This window comes from Cetorhinus maximus, chromosome 9, assembly GCF_964194155.1.
Source record: "Cetorhinus maximus chromosome 9, sCetMax3.hap1.1, whole genome shotgun sequence".
NCBI classification, from domain to species: domain Eukaryota; kingdom Metazoa; phylum Chordata; class Chondrichthyes; order Lamniformes; family Cetorhinidae; genus Cetorhinus; species Cetorhinus maximus.
In genome coordinates this window covers 54,030,164-54,046,237 of record NC_135887.1, presented here as the reverse complement: position 1 = coordinate 54,046,237, position 16,074 = coordinate 54,030,164, and the positions used below count along the sequence as shown (strand labels likewise).

At 42.6% G+C, this 16,074-nt stretch overlaps 1 protein-coding gene across 2 annotated transcripts in view; it reads left to right on the top strand.

The window, feature by feature from the left end:
* The window catches only part of ncf1 (neutrophil cytosolic factor 1), a 130,561-nt gene that overhangs the window by 63,385 nt on the left and 51,102 nt on the right, over positions 1-16,074 (top strand). For both annotated transcript variants that reach the window (XM_078548756.1, XM_078548755.1), the window contains exons 5-6: positions 7,946-8,004; positions 12,071-12,193. In XM_078548756.1, the coding sequence (XP_078404882.1) occupies positions 7,946-8,004; positions 12,071-12,193 (182 nt within the window). The remainder of the gene's footprint in view (positions 1-7,945; positions 8,005-12,070; positions 12,194-16,074) is intronic.

The following is a 16,074-nucleotide window of genomic DNA, read 5'->3' as shown; positions in this document are numbered from 1 at the left end:
ATTGCAGCCAGCAATGTCCACATCCCATGAAAGAATAAAAAAAACTCCACTCTCCTGCCCATTCCCCATATTCCTTGATTCCCTCAGAGATCAAAACTCTGTCTATCCCAGCCTTAAATATCTTTAATGATGGAGCATCCACAGCCTTTTGGGTTATAGAATTCCAAAGATTCACAATCCTTAGAATGAAGAAATTTCTCCTCATCTTAGTCCTAAATGATCCGCCCCTTATCCTGAGACTGTGCCCTTTTGTTCTAGGTTCCCCAGCCAGGGGAAATAACCTTTCACTATCTACCCTGTCAAACCCCTTCATAATCTTCAGTGTTCAATAAGATCACTTCTCATTCTTCTAAACTCCAGAGAATACAGACCCAATTTAGTCTAACTCAGATCAGGACAACCCCTCCATCCCAGGGACCAATCTAATGAACCTTCATTGTACCACCTTTAACACAAGTATATCCTTCCTTAAATATGGAGAGCAAAACTGCTCACAGTATTCCAGATGTGGTCTTACCAAAGCCCCATACAATCGTAGCAAGACTTCATCATTCTAGTACTCCAATCCACTTACAATGAAAGGCCAATGTGCCATTTGCTTTCCTAATTGCTTGCTGTACCTGCATGCTAACTTCCTGTCTTCCTTGTACGAGTATACCCAAGTCTCTATGAACATCAACATTTACAAGTTTCATGCCTTTTAAAAAATATCCTGCTTTTCTATTCTTATGACCAAGGTGAATAACCTCAAACTTATCCACATTATACTCCATCTGCAACCTTGTTGCCCCCTCACTTGACCTGTCTGTATTTCTTTGCAGCCTCCTTGTGTCCTCCTCATATCTTGCACACCCACCCAGCTTTGTATCATCAGCAAACTTAGATACATTACTCTCTGTCTCTTTGTCTAAGCCATGAATATAGATTGCAATAGCTGAGGCCCCAGCACTGATTCTTGCGACACTTCACTAGTCACAGCCTACCAACTTGAAAATGCCCCACTTATCCCTCCTCTCTGCTCCCTGGCCAATCCTCTATCCATGGTAATATATCATTCCCAACTCCATGAGCCCTTATCTTGTGTATTAACCTTTTGTGTGGCACTGTTTGAAAATCCAAGCCCTTTTTTCACTCTTTCATGGGATGTGGGTGTCACTGGCTAGGTCAGCATTTATTGCCCATCCCTAATCGCCCTTGAGAAGGTGATGGTGAGCTACCTTCTTGAACCATTGCAGTCCAAGTGGTGTAGGTACACCCACAACGTTACAAGTATACTACATCTACTGGCTCCCCTTTATCTACCCTACTAGTTGCAACCTCAAAAAACTCTAATAAATTTGTCAAACAGGATTTCCTTTTCGTAAGATCATGTTGACTTGTTCTAATCATACTATGCTTTTCTAAGCGCTTGTTAAAACTTCTATATTAATAAATTACAGCATTTTCCCGATAGCTGATGTCAAGTTAACTGGCCTATAGTTCCCAATTTCCTCTCTCCCTCCTTTCTTGAATAACAATATTAAATTTGCTAGTTTCCAATCTGCTGGGGCAGTTCCAGTGTCTAGGGAATTTAGAAAAATCATAGTGCATCCATTATCTCTGTAGCTATCTCTTTTAGAACCTGACAATGTAGGCTATCAGGTCCTGGGGATTTGTTGGAATTTAGTCTCCTAATTTTCTCCAGCATTTTTTCTCTGCTGATATTTATTACCTTAATTTCCTCATTCTTATGAGCCTTTAGGTTACCTTATTTTTCTAGTATGTAACGTATATCTTGTACCGTGAAGACAAACACAAAATATTTGTTCAATGTCTCTGCAATTTCCTTATTTCTCATGATAATTTCACTTGTCTCTGCTTCTAAATGACTAATGTTTACTTTAGCTACTCTCTTCCTTTTTATATACTTGTAAAAGCTTTCACAATCTGTTTTTACATTCCTGGCAAGTTTATTCTCATATTCTGTTTTTTCCCCTTTTTATCAATTTTTGGTGACCATTTGCTGGTTTCTAAAACATTCCCAATCCTCAGGTTTACTGCTAGTCCTTGCAACATTATAAACCTCTTCTTTTAATCTAACACCCTTGCTATCTTTAACGACCTTAGCAAGCTATGGATGGATTCTTCTTGCTGAATTTTTGTTTTTTTAATAGAATTTATTTTCATTGAAAATTTTGAATTGTTTCCATAAATGTTTCCCACTGTTTATTTACCACCATAGTCTATTTACCCAATCAACTTTAGCCAGCTCTCCCCTCACACCTATGTAATTGGCTTTGTGAAGTTTAAAATTATTGCTTCTGATTGGAGTATGTTGTTTTCAAATGTAAAGTAGAATTCACTTGTAACTAGCTTTATCCTAGTTTGTTCCACAATGTATTGCTCCAGGAAGCTATCATGAATTCATCTTCCAGACCAACTTTGCCAATTTGATTGCTCTGGACTATATGAAGATTAAGACCCCCACAACTATTATATTGCTTTGTCACAAGGTCCAATAATTTCCTGTTAATGCTCTGTCCAATGATATCACTACTGTTAGGAGGCCTATAAACTTACCCCACCAGTGTTTTCTGACCCTGGTTATTCCTATTCTTTACCCACACTGATCCTACTTCCTGATTTTCTGAACCAAGATCCTTTCTCACTAATGTCCTTATGTCCTCCTTTACTATCAGGACTTCTCTTCCTCATTTTCCATTCTGCCTGTCTTTTGGAAATGTTGTGTACCCTGAAATACTTATTTCTCAACCTTGGTCACCTTGACACCATGTTTCTGTAATGGTGATTAGGTCTAAACCATTTATCTCTATTTGTGCCATTAGTTCATCTATCTGATAGCAGATGATCTGCAATTTCAGATAAAGTGACTTTAATTTCACTTTCTTACCACTATTCCCTGCATGTACCTTTCTTTCTGAGGCACTATTACCTCTCTGTCCCACTCAGCTTGTCTTTAGCTGCCTCACTCCCAGTCACACCCTCCTGTCCCTGACCACAGACCAATTCTGAAGTAACTAGCCTAAAGGGTGTGTCTGCCTCCTGGAACAAAGTATCCCTGATGCATCGCAGTGTTATAGGAACATAGGAGCAGGAGTAGACCATTCAGTCCATCGAGTATGCTCTGCCATTTGAACAGATCATAGCTGACCATCTATCTCAACGCCACTTTCCCATGCTATCCCCATACCCCTTGATGTCATTAGTCTCCATAAATCTATCGATTTCTGTTTTGAACATGCTCAATGATTGAGCTTCCACAGCCCTCTGGCATAGAGAATTCCAAAGATTCATTAGCCTCTGAGTGAAGAAATTCTTCCTCATCTCAGTCTTATATTGCATGCCCCTTATTCTGAGATTGTGTCCCCTGGCCCTTGTAGTAGTAGGGTCTGGTACATACAGCGTTAAAGTGGGCCTGAGTATGGTACCGCCCACACGGTGATGTAAGAAAGCACATGACCTAGAGCCAGAGATGTGTAAAGGCCTTGGATGGAGTCAGCTCCACACCTGCACCCTCTGCTGTATATAGTTATGAGTTGCTAATGAAGACTTGCTATTAATATACTCAAGACTACGAAGCCTACTTCATAGTGCCTGAAGCCAGGTTCTTCAGTTCTAGACTCACCAGCCAGGGGAAACATCCTATCTACATGCACCTTGTCACACCCTGTAAGAATTTTGTAACTTTCAATGAGATCACCTCTCATTCTTTGAAACTCTAGAGATTAGAGGCTGAATATTCTCAATCTCTCCACATAAAACAATTGCGCCATCCCAGGGATTAGTCTTGTGAACCTCTGTTGCACTCCCTCTGTGGCAAGTATATCCTTCCTTAGACAAGGGGACCAAAACTGTACACTATATTCCAGGTGAGGCCTTATCAAGGCTCTATACAATTGCAGCAAGACATCCTGTACTCAAATCCTCTTGTGATGAAAGCCAACATACCATTTGCCTTCCTAATTGCTTGCTGCACCTGCATGCTAGCTTTTAGTGACTCATGAACAAGGACACCCAGATCCCTCTCGACATCAACACTTCCCAATCTCTCACCATTTAAGAAATAGCCTACGGGCAGAATTTTCCTGTTGGTATGCGGGGCCCTGTATCTTCCTCTGTGAAGACAGACACACAAAGTACTTGTCTGGACCTGGAAATATGTTATCAATTTTGCTTCCAATTTACACCCCACCATCACCTTCACATGGTCCATCTCTGACACTTCCCTTCCCTCCCTTGAACTCTCTGCCTCAATTTCTGATGATAGAGGATCCACCAATATTCATTACAAGCCCACCGACTCCGACAGCTACCTCGACTACAGCTCCTCACACCCCGCTTCCTATAAGGACTCCATCCCATTCTCTCAGTTCCTTCGCCTCCGTCGCATCTGTTACAATGATACCACTTTCCAAAATGGCGCTTCCGACATGTCTTCCTTCTTCCTTAACCAAGCTTCTCCCCCGTCCAACAATCGTTGACAGGGCCCTCAACCGTGTCCGACCCATCTCCCACGCCTCTGCCCTCACACCTTCCTCTCCCTCCCAGAACCATGATAGGGTCCCCCTTGTCCTCACTTTTCACCCCACCAGCCTCCGCATTCAAAGGATCATCCTCCACCATTTCCACAAACTCCAACTTGATGCCACCACCAAACACATCTTTCCTTCACCCCCCGCCCCCTCGGCATTCTGTAGGGACCGTTCCCTCCGGGACAGCCTGGTCTGCTCCTCCATCACCCCTAACACCTCATCCCACTCTAGCAGCACCTTCCCATGCAATCGTAGAAGGCGCAACACCTGCCCCTTTTCCTCCTCCCTCCTCATTGTCCAAGGGCCCAAACAGTCCTTTCAAGTGAAGCAGCATTTCACTTGCACTTCCCTCAATTTAGTCTACTGCATTCGCTGCTCCCAATGCGGTCTCCTCTACATTGGATAGACCAAACGCAGACTGGGTAACCGTTTTGCGAAATACCTTCGGTCTGTCCGCAAGCATGACCCAGACCTCCCTGTCGCTTGCCACTTCATCACACCACCCTGCTCTCATGACCACATGTTCATCCTTGGCCTGCTGCAATGTTCCAGTGAAGCTCAACACAAACTGGAGGAACAGCACCTCATCTTCCGATTAGGCACTTTACAGCCTTCTGGAATTAACATTGAGTTCAACAGCATCAGACCATGAACTCTCTCCTCCATCTTCACCCCTTTTTTTATCCCCTTTTTCAATGTTCATTTTTATTTTTTATTTTTTATTTTTATTTTTTATCTACTATTTTTATTTTTATTTATTTTCATTTTTATTCATTGTTTTATCCCCACCTTTTATCCTATTTTCAATCTTTTTTCCCACCATCATCTCTCCCCACCCCACCCCCACAAGGGCCATCTGTCGCTTGTTCATGTTGTCCGTTCCAGAGTGTTTACCCTGGTCCGACTATTATCACATTCTGCTTTCTGACCTTAATGTCACCATCAGCACCTCCATTAGCCAGTATCACCGCCATTTACACGCCATTAATAAAACAATTAGCCCAGAAAGCTGCCCATCCAACCTTAAGGTTGGCGGGCAGGAGAAGAGCCCAAGCGGCCTTCGCATTTTTCATGAAACCTCATCCACGGACAGGATGAGGTTTCATGAAGGATTTATTAATGAAATAAATTTTTTTCCCAAAATTCATAAACATGTCCCAGCTCATGCGACACTGTCACATGAGGGGACATGTCTGAATAACTTACTTTTTTCTTTTTTTAATGACTTTACAACTGCGCTTAATCTCCCTGAGTCACGGGCCTGCCTCAGGGAGGTTTCTGCGCTCTTTTGCGCGCAGAGCGCAGGCTCCGACTCTCCCTCCTCACCGGTAGCGCTGAGCGCTAACGGGCACGCGTCACGCTGGGTAGGCCTTAATTGGCCCTCCCACGTAAAATGGTGGCCTGCAGCCGATTGCGGGCGTCGATCAGCTCCGCACCCGCTCCCAACCGGCCTGCCCGACGGGGAGAAAATTCTCCCCCATGTAACACTTCTTCACATACTAGCCATTGTCTGTCAAATCTTTTAATGTATTTTCCCAATCCACCATAGTCAACTTGCCCTTCATACCTTCATAGTTCCCTTTGTTCAGATTTAAGACCCTAGTTTCAAAATGAACTATATCACTTTTAAACTTCATGTAAAATTCTATCATATTATGGTCATTATCTCCTAAAGACTCCTTTACAGCAAGGTTATTAATTAACCCTTTCTCTTTACATAGCATTAAATCTAAAATAGCCCAATCCCTAGTTAGTTCTTCAATGTACTGCTCCAGAAACCCATCTCATACACACTCCAGGACTTCATCTTCCATAGCATTAGTGTTAATTAGTCTATATGTAAATTGAAATTGCCCATTGTTACTGTATTTCTCATGCTCTAATTTTCTGATCTATACCATGCCCAACATTACCAGTACAGTTTGGTGGTCTATAAACAACTCCCACCAATGTTTGCTGCCCCTTGCTGTTTCCTAGCTCTACCAAGCTGATTCTACATCTTGATCCTTTGATCGAAGATCCTCTCTAACTAATGTACTGAACTTGTCTCTTATTTACAGCCCTACCCCACCTCCTTTTTCATTTTTGCCTATCCTTCCTAAATGAAGAATACCTTTCAGAATTCAGTTCCTAGTCTTAGTCACCCTGTAACTTTGTTTCCGTAATGGCAATTAAATCATTCCCATTTCCCTCTATTTGTACCTTCAAATCATGAACCTTGTTATGAATGTTGCATATATTCAGATAGAGTGCCCTTAACTTTGCTTTTTTAAGGTTAGTCAGCATTCTGATCCTATTTTATGCTTGTCTTTGCTTTGTCTGCCTCCTAATTTCATTTGCTACTTTTCTACTTCCTGTTACCAGATTTGCTTCCCTCCAGTCGGAGCTCCCTCTCAGGTTCCCATCCCCCTGCCAATCGTTTAAACCCTACCCAACAGCACTAGCAAATCTCCCTGCGAGGATGTGAGTCCCAGTCCTGCTAAAGGTGCAACTCGTCCATCTTGTACACATCCCACGCAGATCAAACTTAGCTAACAGTCTGTTATGAGGGACTATATCAAATGCCTTCTGGAAGTCTGTATAAGTAACACCTATAGACATTCCCCTGTCTACTACTTTACTCACCTCTTCAAAAAATTCTATCTGATTCTTCAGACATGACCTACTCTTTACAAATCCATAAAAGCAAAATACTGCAGATGCTGGAAATCTGAAATAAAAACAGAAAAAGCTGGGAAAACTCAGCAGGTCTGACAGCATCTGTAGAGAGAGAAACAGAGTTAATGTTTTGAGTCCCATATGACTTACAGACTTGAAATGTTAACTCTGTTTCTCTCTCCACAGATGGCGTCAGACCTGCTGAGTTTTTCTGGCTTTTTCTGTATTTATTTATTTGCAAATCCATGCTGGCTCTCTCTGATCAGCTGAAATCTTTCAGGGTGTTCACTCATTCTATCCTTAATGGTTCTGATAATTTCTCGACAAAGAGATATTTGGCTAACTGGTCTATAATTCCCTCATTTTCTTCTCTCATCCTCTGTAAGTAGCAGAGCGACATGCACAGTTATCCAATCTAAAGGTTCCTGAATTGAGAAAACTTTGGAAGATTTTAGTTGGGGCATCTGTGATGTTCTCACCTTCTTCCTTCAAAACCCTGGGAGGAAAACAATCTGCCCCTGGGGATATGTCTCTCTTTAGTTCCATTGTTTCCTTCATTACTGTTATTTGGCTTATGTTAATTTTGGTGAGTCATTGTCCCTGATTCAATATTAGTTTCCTTGGTATGTCCGGCATTTTATCCTCTCAATCTACAGTAAACACTGATGCAGATTAATTATTCAACAAATCCACCATTTCTTTACTCCTGTTTATCACCTGTATGTTGATTTGTGGACTGAGTTTCCTATTTACAGGACAAAAAAGACAGAAACCTATTTGTTGCCAAAAGACAAAACAAAAATGAACTCAACTGGTAAGTTAGTGTTCCACGTGACTGTTGTAATATTTCCGATTAGTTTGATCTGGCACTTTAGCTGAATTCATGGGAAAAAAATGTTTTGAACTACAAATTTTATATTTAATTAGCACCTTGAAAAATGAAGAAACTACACCAATAAGATGAATGTAAACCTGATGTGGCCTTGTAAAAAGAGGAAGGGTTTCTTCCAAGTTACCAAGAGCTCTAAACTGCAGAAAGCCTCGAGAATTATAAAGCACAGGGGTAGTATTACAAAGGACATTAGGAAAACAAAGAGAGAGCATGAAAAAATGTTGGATGGTAACATCAAGGAAAATCCAAAGATGTTTTATAAACATTTAAAGAGCAAGAGGTTAACTAAGAAAAGTCAAGCTGATTGGAGGTGAAAAAGGGAACCAGAGTGCGAACCAGGGAGACATGGGCCAAAATTTAACACTCCACTACCCCACCACCTCCCCCACCCCCTCCTCCCCCGGCAGGCTTTTAGGCAATGGGAAGAAGCGTGAAATTGAAGGGACAGGATTCGCTCCGGGTTCCTGCCCGCCCCGGCCATGCAGCCATTTTACGTTGGGGCGGGCAAGGCCACAGACAGAAAGCCCACCCTTGCCCCAACTGAGGCCCTTAAGTGGCCAATTAATGGCAACTTAAAGGTCGTTTCCTGCCCAGCCTCAATGTTTAGGCTGGTGGGAGGATTTACTTGGCACAGGGGAAGCCCGAGATAGACCAGGCCTAGATCTCAGGTGGGAAAGGGAGGGGGCTGTCTCGAGCCGAAGCCCCCTTCTGACTGCAGGCACTCCCAACTTAGGGTCCAGTGGCTGCTGGACTCCCTCCCCGCCATTGCACCCCACCCCCCGCCACCCCACTAGGCCCCCAGGGGGGATATGTTCCCGCCGACTCTTCGGAAGGGAGACCCGGTCATCCGAAATATCCATGCCATGGGCATGGTTCTTAATGAATTCTTTGCACTGGTTTTCAGAGAAGAGGGGATGATGTAGACAATGAGGTTACAGAGGAAGAATATGAAATATTGGATATAATAAACATATTCAGAGGGGAAATATTAAGGGGATTCTTTAAAAATTCTGAAGGACAGTATATCGTCATCTAGAAAGGCACATATTTATCAAAGACAGTCATCATGGGCTTGTTAGGGGAGGATCCAGCCTGACAAATTTTATTGAATGTTTTGAGGATGATCAGCAAGGAGGCTGGCACATTTGATGTAGTCTACATGGATTTTAGCAAGTCTTTGGATATAAACCAACATGCTAGACTAGTCAGAAAAATAAAAGCTCTTGGGATCCAGGGGAAGGTGACAAGTATCTTCAACCTTGTGGAAACCTGCCCTTGAAAGCCTTGGCAATTCTCTCAGTTTCTCAATTTAAAATAAGGTGGCACTGAAGTAACCAGTCAAGTTCTGGAAATCTGCAGTCAATCTTTGTTCAGCTTGTTTCTTCTTTATTTCCACTAAGTTGTCCGTTAGCAAACTGTAGCTTGGGCTTGCTCTGGACTATTACCCTGAGTGCTCCTGAATCCTCCAATCACCTGTCTTACCTGTTCCACAGGTTGACTGGTAACAGGAGCTAATATTCAGCGAGGTTTCAGTCAAATTTGTTTCTTCTTTCAATGCAGGAGCCGATTGCAGCACAGAATTTGTTTTCCTTGTAATAAATGCCCTCAGCCCAAGGAAGATGTAGTGTGTGGATGGAGATTAGTTTCCAGGGGACAATATCCAACATTGCTCCATAAGATCTCAATTGGCTTAGACAGTTTTGTAATTTCTGAGACTTTTTGTTCAAAGAATGACTTCTGCACATTCCCCAAACCAAATGCAGATGATATAAAGGATATGGAATGAATTCCCAGAGCTATATCTATTTCACTTTGATGGTAGATACCAGACAACAAGGCCAGAATCTTCCAGTCCGCCAGCAGCAGGAAGATTGGCAGGCAGGGAAACTTAATTTGCCGGGAGTCCAAAAATCAGTTTCCCGACGGCAGGATGAACTTTAGGAATTAAGTTCTCGGGACTTTAAAGGCGAGTTAAAGGCGGGTCGAGCTTCCTGATGAACAAGGTTGAGAAGCCCTTATGCAGGCATTGGCATGTCACTCATGCTCACCACCTCGCTGGAATTAAGTTCCCCTCCAAATTAATTCCCCACCAGCAGGAAATTTGAATGTTCACTTTTATGACCATATATAAGTAGTGTGCACCCTGGTGAGATTCACTTCTTCCACAATTTTGAGGTCAGTAGACACTGTTTTTGCCTTCTTGAGACCACTCACAACTTCACTTATATCAGGGGCCGGCAGTACAAGCTGTGCCAAGGCTAAAAGTGGGGTTAGGGTGGAAGGGTGGGGCGGAGGCTGGACTTGGGAGGCAGGCTATGGGGGGAAGGGAGGCAGGCTGTCGGGGGACCCTTTATGTATGGCGCCTGGACCTTCCAGCCTATGAGGTAATGGTGGAGAGGGTGACTTCCTGCCCGGCTCCACCACAAGATTTGCCATGTTCCACAAGGCTGCATAAGTAATGAGCTCATGATCGCCCCCCCCCCATCCCCAGCGGGAATCACTCGCACTTTTGTGCCTGCCCACCAAACTTAGGCTTCAGAGCAGGAGATTCCACCCAAAGCTTCTGCACTCTGCAAGAAGCAGCACCTTATCACAGCCAGAAAATGTACTTCACAACCAGCAATGTGTAATTGAAAATAGCAAGGAGAAGTTAGAACCACAATCACTGGCAGTGAAATACTCTTTGAGCTGCCGCAGTATTGCACATGGGGAGTTGTGACTCATTGTGGTGATTTGAGTTAGAGGGTGAGGGGGAGATTGATAATCAGACTGGGCACAGATATGTAATTCAGTCCCCACTTTAAATTTGCACATTTTGCCCTTTTTTTAGGTAATAATTACATAGAAAAACATAGAAATTTAAACTGAACATTCAGTCCAACCAGTGCAGACTGGTGTTTATCCTCCGTGTGAGCGATGGATTCTAACTGCATTCATACACCCTGTTCCCAACTCCTTACATCCTTCAGCTCAGTATCCAATTTAATCCTCAATGTTAACAGGCCGAAGAGAGTGTGCATAGGAGATTTACTCAAATGGTACAGGGATGAGGGATTTCAGTAATTTGGAGATTAGGGATGCTGGGATGTTCTCCATGGAACAGAACAGTTAAGGGAGATTTCATAGTGGTGTTCAAAATGGTGAGGGGGATTGATAGATTGGATAGAGGGAAACTATTTCCACAGGCAGGAGGGTCTGTAACCAGAGGACACAGATTTAAGTCATTGGAAAATAAACCAGAGTTGAAATGAGGGAGATTTTTTTTTACATAGCAAGTAGTGGGTGAAAGAGTGGCAGAAGAAGATTCAATAGTAATTTTCAAACAGGGAATTGGATAAATATTAAAGGGTAATATTTTCAGAACAATAGGGAAAGAGGAGGAAAGTAGGACCATTTCACTTGGTCTTTTAGAGAGCTGGTAGAGGCACAATGGGCTGAATGGACTCCCTTCAGCTCAACTAGTACCTCTGAAAGTAAACTGCACAGCCTCCCAACTGTATGTGTGAATGCGTTTCTCTTACACCACCCCACCACACTGTCAATCTCTTACATTTAATGTTGTACCTCTGGCTCCTCAACCACAGGAGACTCAAGACGTTTGGGGAAGCGGAGAAGTAGAGTTGGCTGGAGCAGAATAGTATCCCTGCAGTGCTGGCTGAGGAGCTAGGTGATGCATAATTGCGGCTCCACAACACCACCACTGGTGGGAGGGTATAATTACAGTGTGACATGCTTACATAGTCATCTTTCATCTAAATGTTGACATAGGAATTTATTATTGGAAAAGTTGACAGGAAATGTGTGCAGACGTAGATCACTAATATGTATTTTGCACCACCTGTAAAAAAAATTTGTGTAAACGTGATGATGGAAGTGGAGTTTTAAAGGAGGTGCATTATATTTCCAAAAATGTTTTTTAAATCTTTCAATGAACTGTTTTTTCTTAATTTTCTTAATCCCATATATTAACTTGGTTCTCTCTTTCTAGAAATCACAGGTCCAATTTTACTCCAATCATATCGTTCAATCGCAAACTACAAGAAGAATTCCAAATATGAGATGAGCATTCAGACAGGGGATATCGTCGAGATTGTGGAGAAAAATGAAAATGGTAAGCAGCTGCACTTCCTCTGAGATGCACAAATGTTGTACAACTATCCTTCACCAAAAGATGGCTCTATCTACTTTGATCATGTAGATATACAGATTGATTTTCCTGACTCTCCCTCTGGGAATGGCCTGTGCTCAAAGGTCAGGACAAAGAGGAATGGAAGCCCCTTTGACCATGTCTCCACATTCTTTGTGCTGCTCCAGGATTTGGGGGGGGGGGGCTTCCATGTAAAGGGAAGGGAATGAGCAGAGCCTGAGCCTGCAATGATAATGGACCCAGTGCACGGTGGTTGCTGGGGCATCGCTAGTTTCCATCACATTATCCTGTCGGTTTGATACAAAGCCACAGAAGCAGGATGGACTTGTTTAGGAATGCCCCCTTGGACTGAAGGGTTTTATGGGCCTTGGTAGAAAGAATAGGAACCCTGAGGAAATACTGGAATCTTTTACAATTTCACAGTGAATCTTGCAGCAGGGGTAAGAGGACCCAAAGTCTGATTGCCAAGAATGCAGCTACAGATGTCTTTGACCTGCAGCTGCACAGAACTCCCTTCCCACCCCATCCTTTGCCACTGCAATGCTGAATGGGAAGACCTTTGCTGGAATGGTGCCTGTGTCAGGTTTAATGACATGAGGCAGGAAATCCAGATGTTCCTGGGCCTGGTTCTATTTCTTCTTTCATAGGCCTTTAGGAGCAGAAGCCGTCGTCACAGTTTTAATATAGTTCCCTAACCAGCCCAATGTCTAGTTTTTTTTTTAAATTAGGCCTGGTTAATGGGCTGGGACAGGAAATTCAAATGTTCCTGGGCTGGGCTAAAAGCCTTGGAAAGACACTTTAGGTACATCTGGGCCAAGTTAAACACACCACTTCAAATATCATTTCAATGCAGCACTGAGGGATCACTGCACTGTTGCAGGCTCTGTCATTCAGATGAAGTCTAATCAAAGGGCCTATCTGTTCCTTGATGGATGAAAAGATCTCTTGGCATTATTCAAGTGTTCCTCCAATGCTCCCTGCTTCAATCATGATGCTTCACTCCTTTACTCCCACTAAATAAAAAAGGACCCTTTCCCCCCCTCCCTCTCATTTACTTGTAACCAACATATTCCTGGTGCCCATTAAGAGAGCAGTGAGAATGTGGAGTCACTGCCACATGGTGGGGGTGGAAGCAGCGAGACATTTAAGTGGACGTCTAAGGCAAAGGTGGGAGAGAGGAGAATATAGGGATATGGGGGCAGGGAGGAAAAAGATTATGAGAATGGGAGGAGGCTCAAGGGGAGTACAAACATTGGCAGTGACCAGTGTGGCTGAAAGGCCTTTTAATGTGTTCTAGGTTCTATGTAGTTTAATGTAAAGAATTATCACAATTTGTGAACACATTTCAAATAGAAAGCAAATATTTTCTGCCTAATTGCCCTAGGCTGAACCATCATCAAATCAAACACCACAATCTCAAGGGGACTAATATTTACAAAGCAACTCCTTCTCTGACTCGCCACTAATAATGCCTCGGAACACAGGGCAGGAATTTCTCATTCAAGCGCCCCCCTAGGGTTGGCCAGGCCTCTTGCCCACTGCCTTGACCCCACCAGGACCCCAATAAGACCCCAAATGAAGTAAATAAACAACCAGAAAACCTTTTTGCTGATGTTGGTTGATGGATACATTTTGGACTAACTAGGGATCAGGCTATTTTAGATTTAGTACGATGTAATGACAAAGGGCTAATTAATAATCTTGCTGTAAAGAAGCCTTTAGGAAATAGTGACCATATAATGATAGAATTTTACATTTGTTTGGAGGTGATATAGTTCATTCTGAGGTTAGGGTCTTAAACCTGAACAAAGGAAACTATGAAGGCATGAGGGGCAAGTTGACTATGGTGGATTGGGAAAATACATTAAAAGATTTGACAGTAGACAGATAATGGCTAGAATTTAAAGAAGTGTTACATGGTATACAACAAATATACATTCCTCAAAGACACAAAATCCCAACAGGAGAGGTGAATCAACTGTGGCTAACAAAGGAAGTTAAAGATTGCATCAGATCAAAGGAAGTGGCTTATAAGTTTACCAGAAAAAGTGGTTAGCCTCAGGACTGAGACCAATTTAGAATCCAGCAAAGGAGAACCAATTAACTGATAGAGAAAGAGAAAAATAAATGCAAGCTAACGAGAAAGATTAAAGGTGGACTATAAAACCTTCTTTAGGTACGTAAAAAGGAAAAGATTAGAAAGGACAAATGTGGGTCCATTACAGGTGGAGACAGGAGAATTTATGATGGAGAATAGGGAAATGGTGGCAAAACTAAACAATTACTTTGTGCATCTGTCCTCACGGAGGAAGATACAGAAAATCTCCAAAAAACACCAGGGAACTGAGGGAGTTGTGAAAATGAGGAACTGAAAGAAATTAGTTTTGATAAAGAGATGGTAGTTGAAAAATTAATTGGATTGATGGTTGGTAAATCTCCTGGACCTGATGAACTACATCTCAGAGTGTTGAAGGTGACTATAGAGATAGTGGATGCATTGGTGGTTATCTTTCAAAATTCTATAGATTCAGGAATGGTGCCTGCAGACTGGAAATTAGCAAATGTAACCCAACTATTTAAGAAGGGACCGAGAGAGAAAACAGAGAATTACAAACCTGTTAGTTTGACAACATTAGTAGGGAAAATCTGTTATAAAGGTTGTGATAATTAGACACTTGGAAAATAATGATATGGTTGGGTGGAGTCAACATGGATTTAGGAAAGGGAAATCATGTTTGACAAACCTGTTGGAGTTTTTTGAGGTTTGTGATAATTATGGTTTTATTTAGTGTGTAATGTACCTTTAAGAATAATACTTGTTAAGGAAGATCACATGATCTGTAATAACCAATAGGTGAGTAACGCAGGCTACCTAAGCGTCAGTGTAGAGATAGAGTTGGAGTTGAAAGCACACGTGTAGTTGCTGCTGAGTATATTGTAAATAACCTTAATGCTTCCACCCAAGAAGTGTCTGTGGGTCAACTCTATCACTAATAGCACTACTCGGCCACCCTACAACAAACTGGCAATGAGGATAAAGTAGGATTGAACAGAAGAAATCAAGTTAAAAAGAAAGGAAGATATACTCACCAGGTATGCTGTCGCTTTAAGTTAAAGAAAAAACAGGCCCCAATCCAAATGGCTGAGAAATCTCCTGGAGCACCCCCGACATTTAAAAAATAATACCAAAATCGCAAGAGCGCTGAGTGAGAATCCACAAGACGGGTGAGCAAAACATTAAAAAAAAAGAAAAAACCCTGCAGAATCACCCAGAAAAGGGGGAAGAAATCGGGGCTGTGGTTTTTCCAAACAGGAAATGAAGTTTTACAAAGTTGAAGGAGAAGAAGGCCCACAATCGCGGGTATCTCGCCAAAACTCGAATAGAGCAGGAAACACAGCAGAGAAAAGCCGACAGCTGCAGAGACTCTTAAAGTGACCATACATTTAAAGAGTTAAATACAAGAAAAATGGCTATGGACAGAAAATTAGAAGAGACCCCAGAGAGAGGGCAACTCTGCCAAAGGGAACAAGAGACCCCAGAGAGAGGGCAACTCTGCAGAAGAGAATGAGAGACCCCAGAGAGAGGGCAACTCTGCCAAAGGGAACAAGAGACCCCAGAGAGAGGGCAACTCTGCAGAAGAGAATGAGAGACCCCAGAGAGAGGGCAACTCTGTGGAAGGCAACAAGAGACCCCAGAGGAAGGGCAACTCCACCAAGGGCAACAGGAGACCCCAGAGGGCAACAAGAAATTAAACAGTTGAAAGAACAGCTGATTGTCCTTCAAGATCAAATACAAAAGGAACATGTAACCATTCAGCAACATGAAGAAATGAAGACTGTCTCAA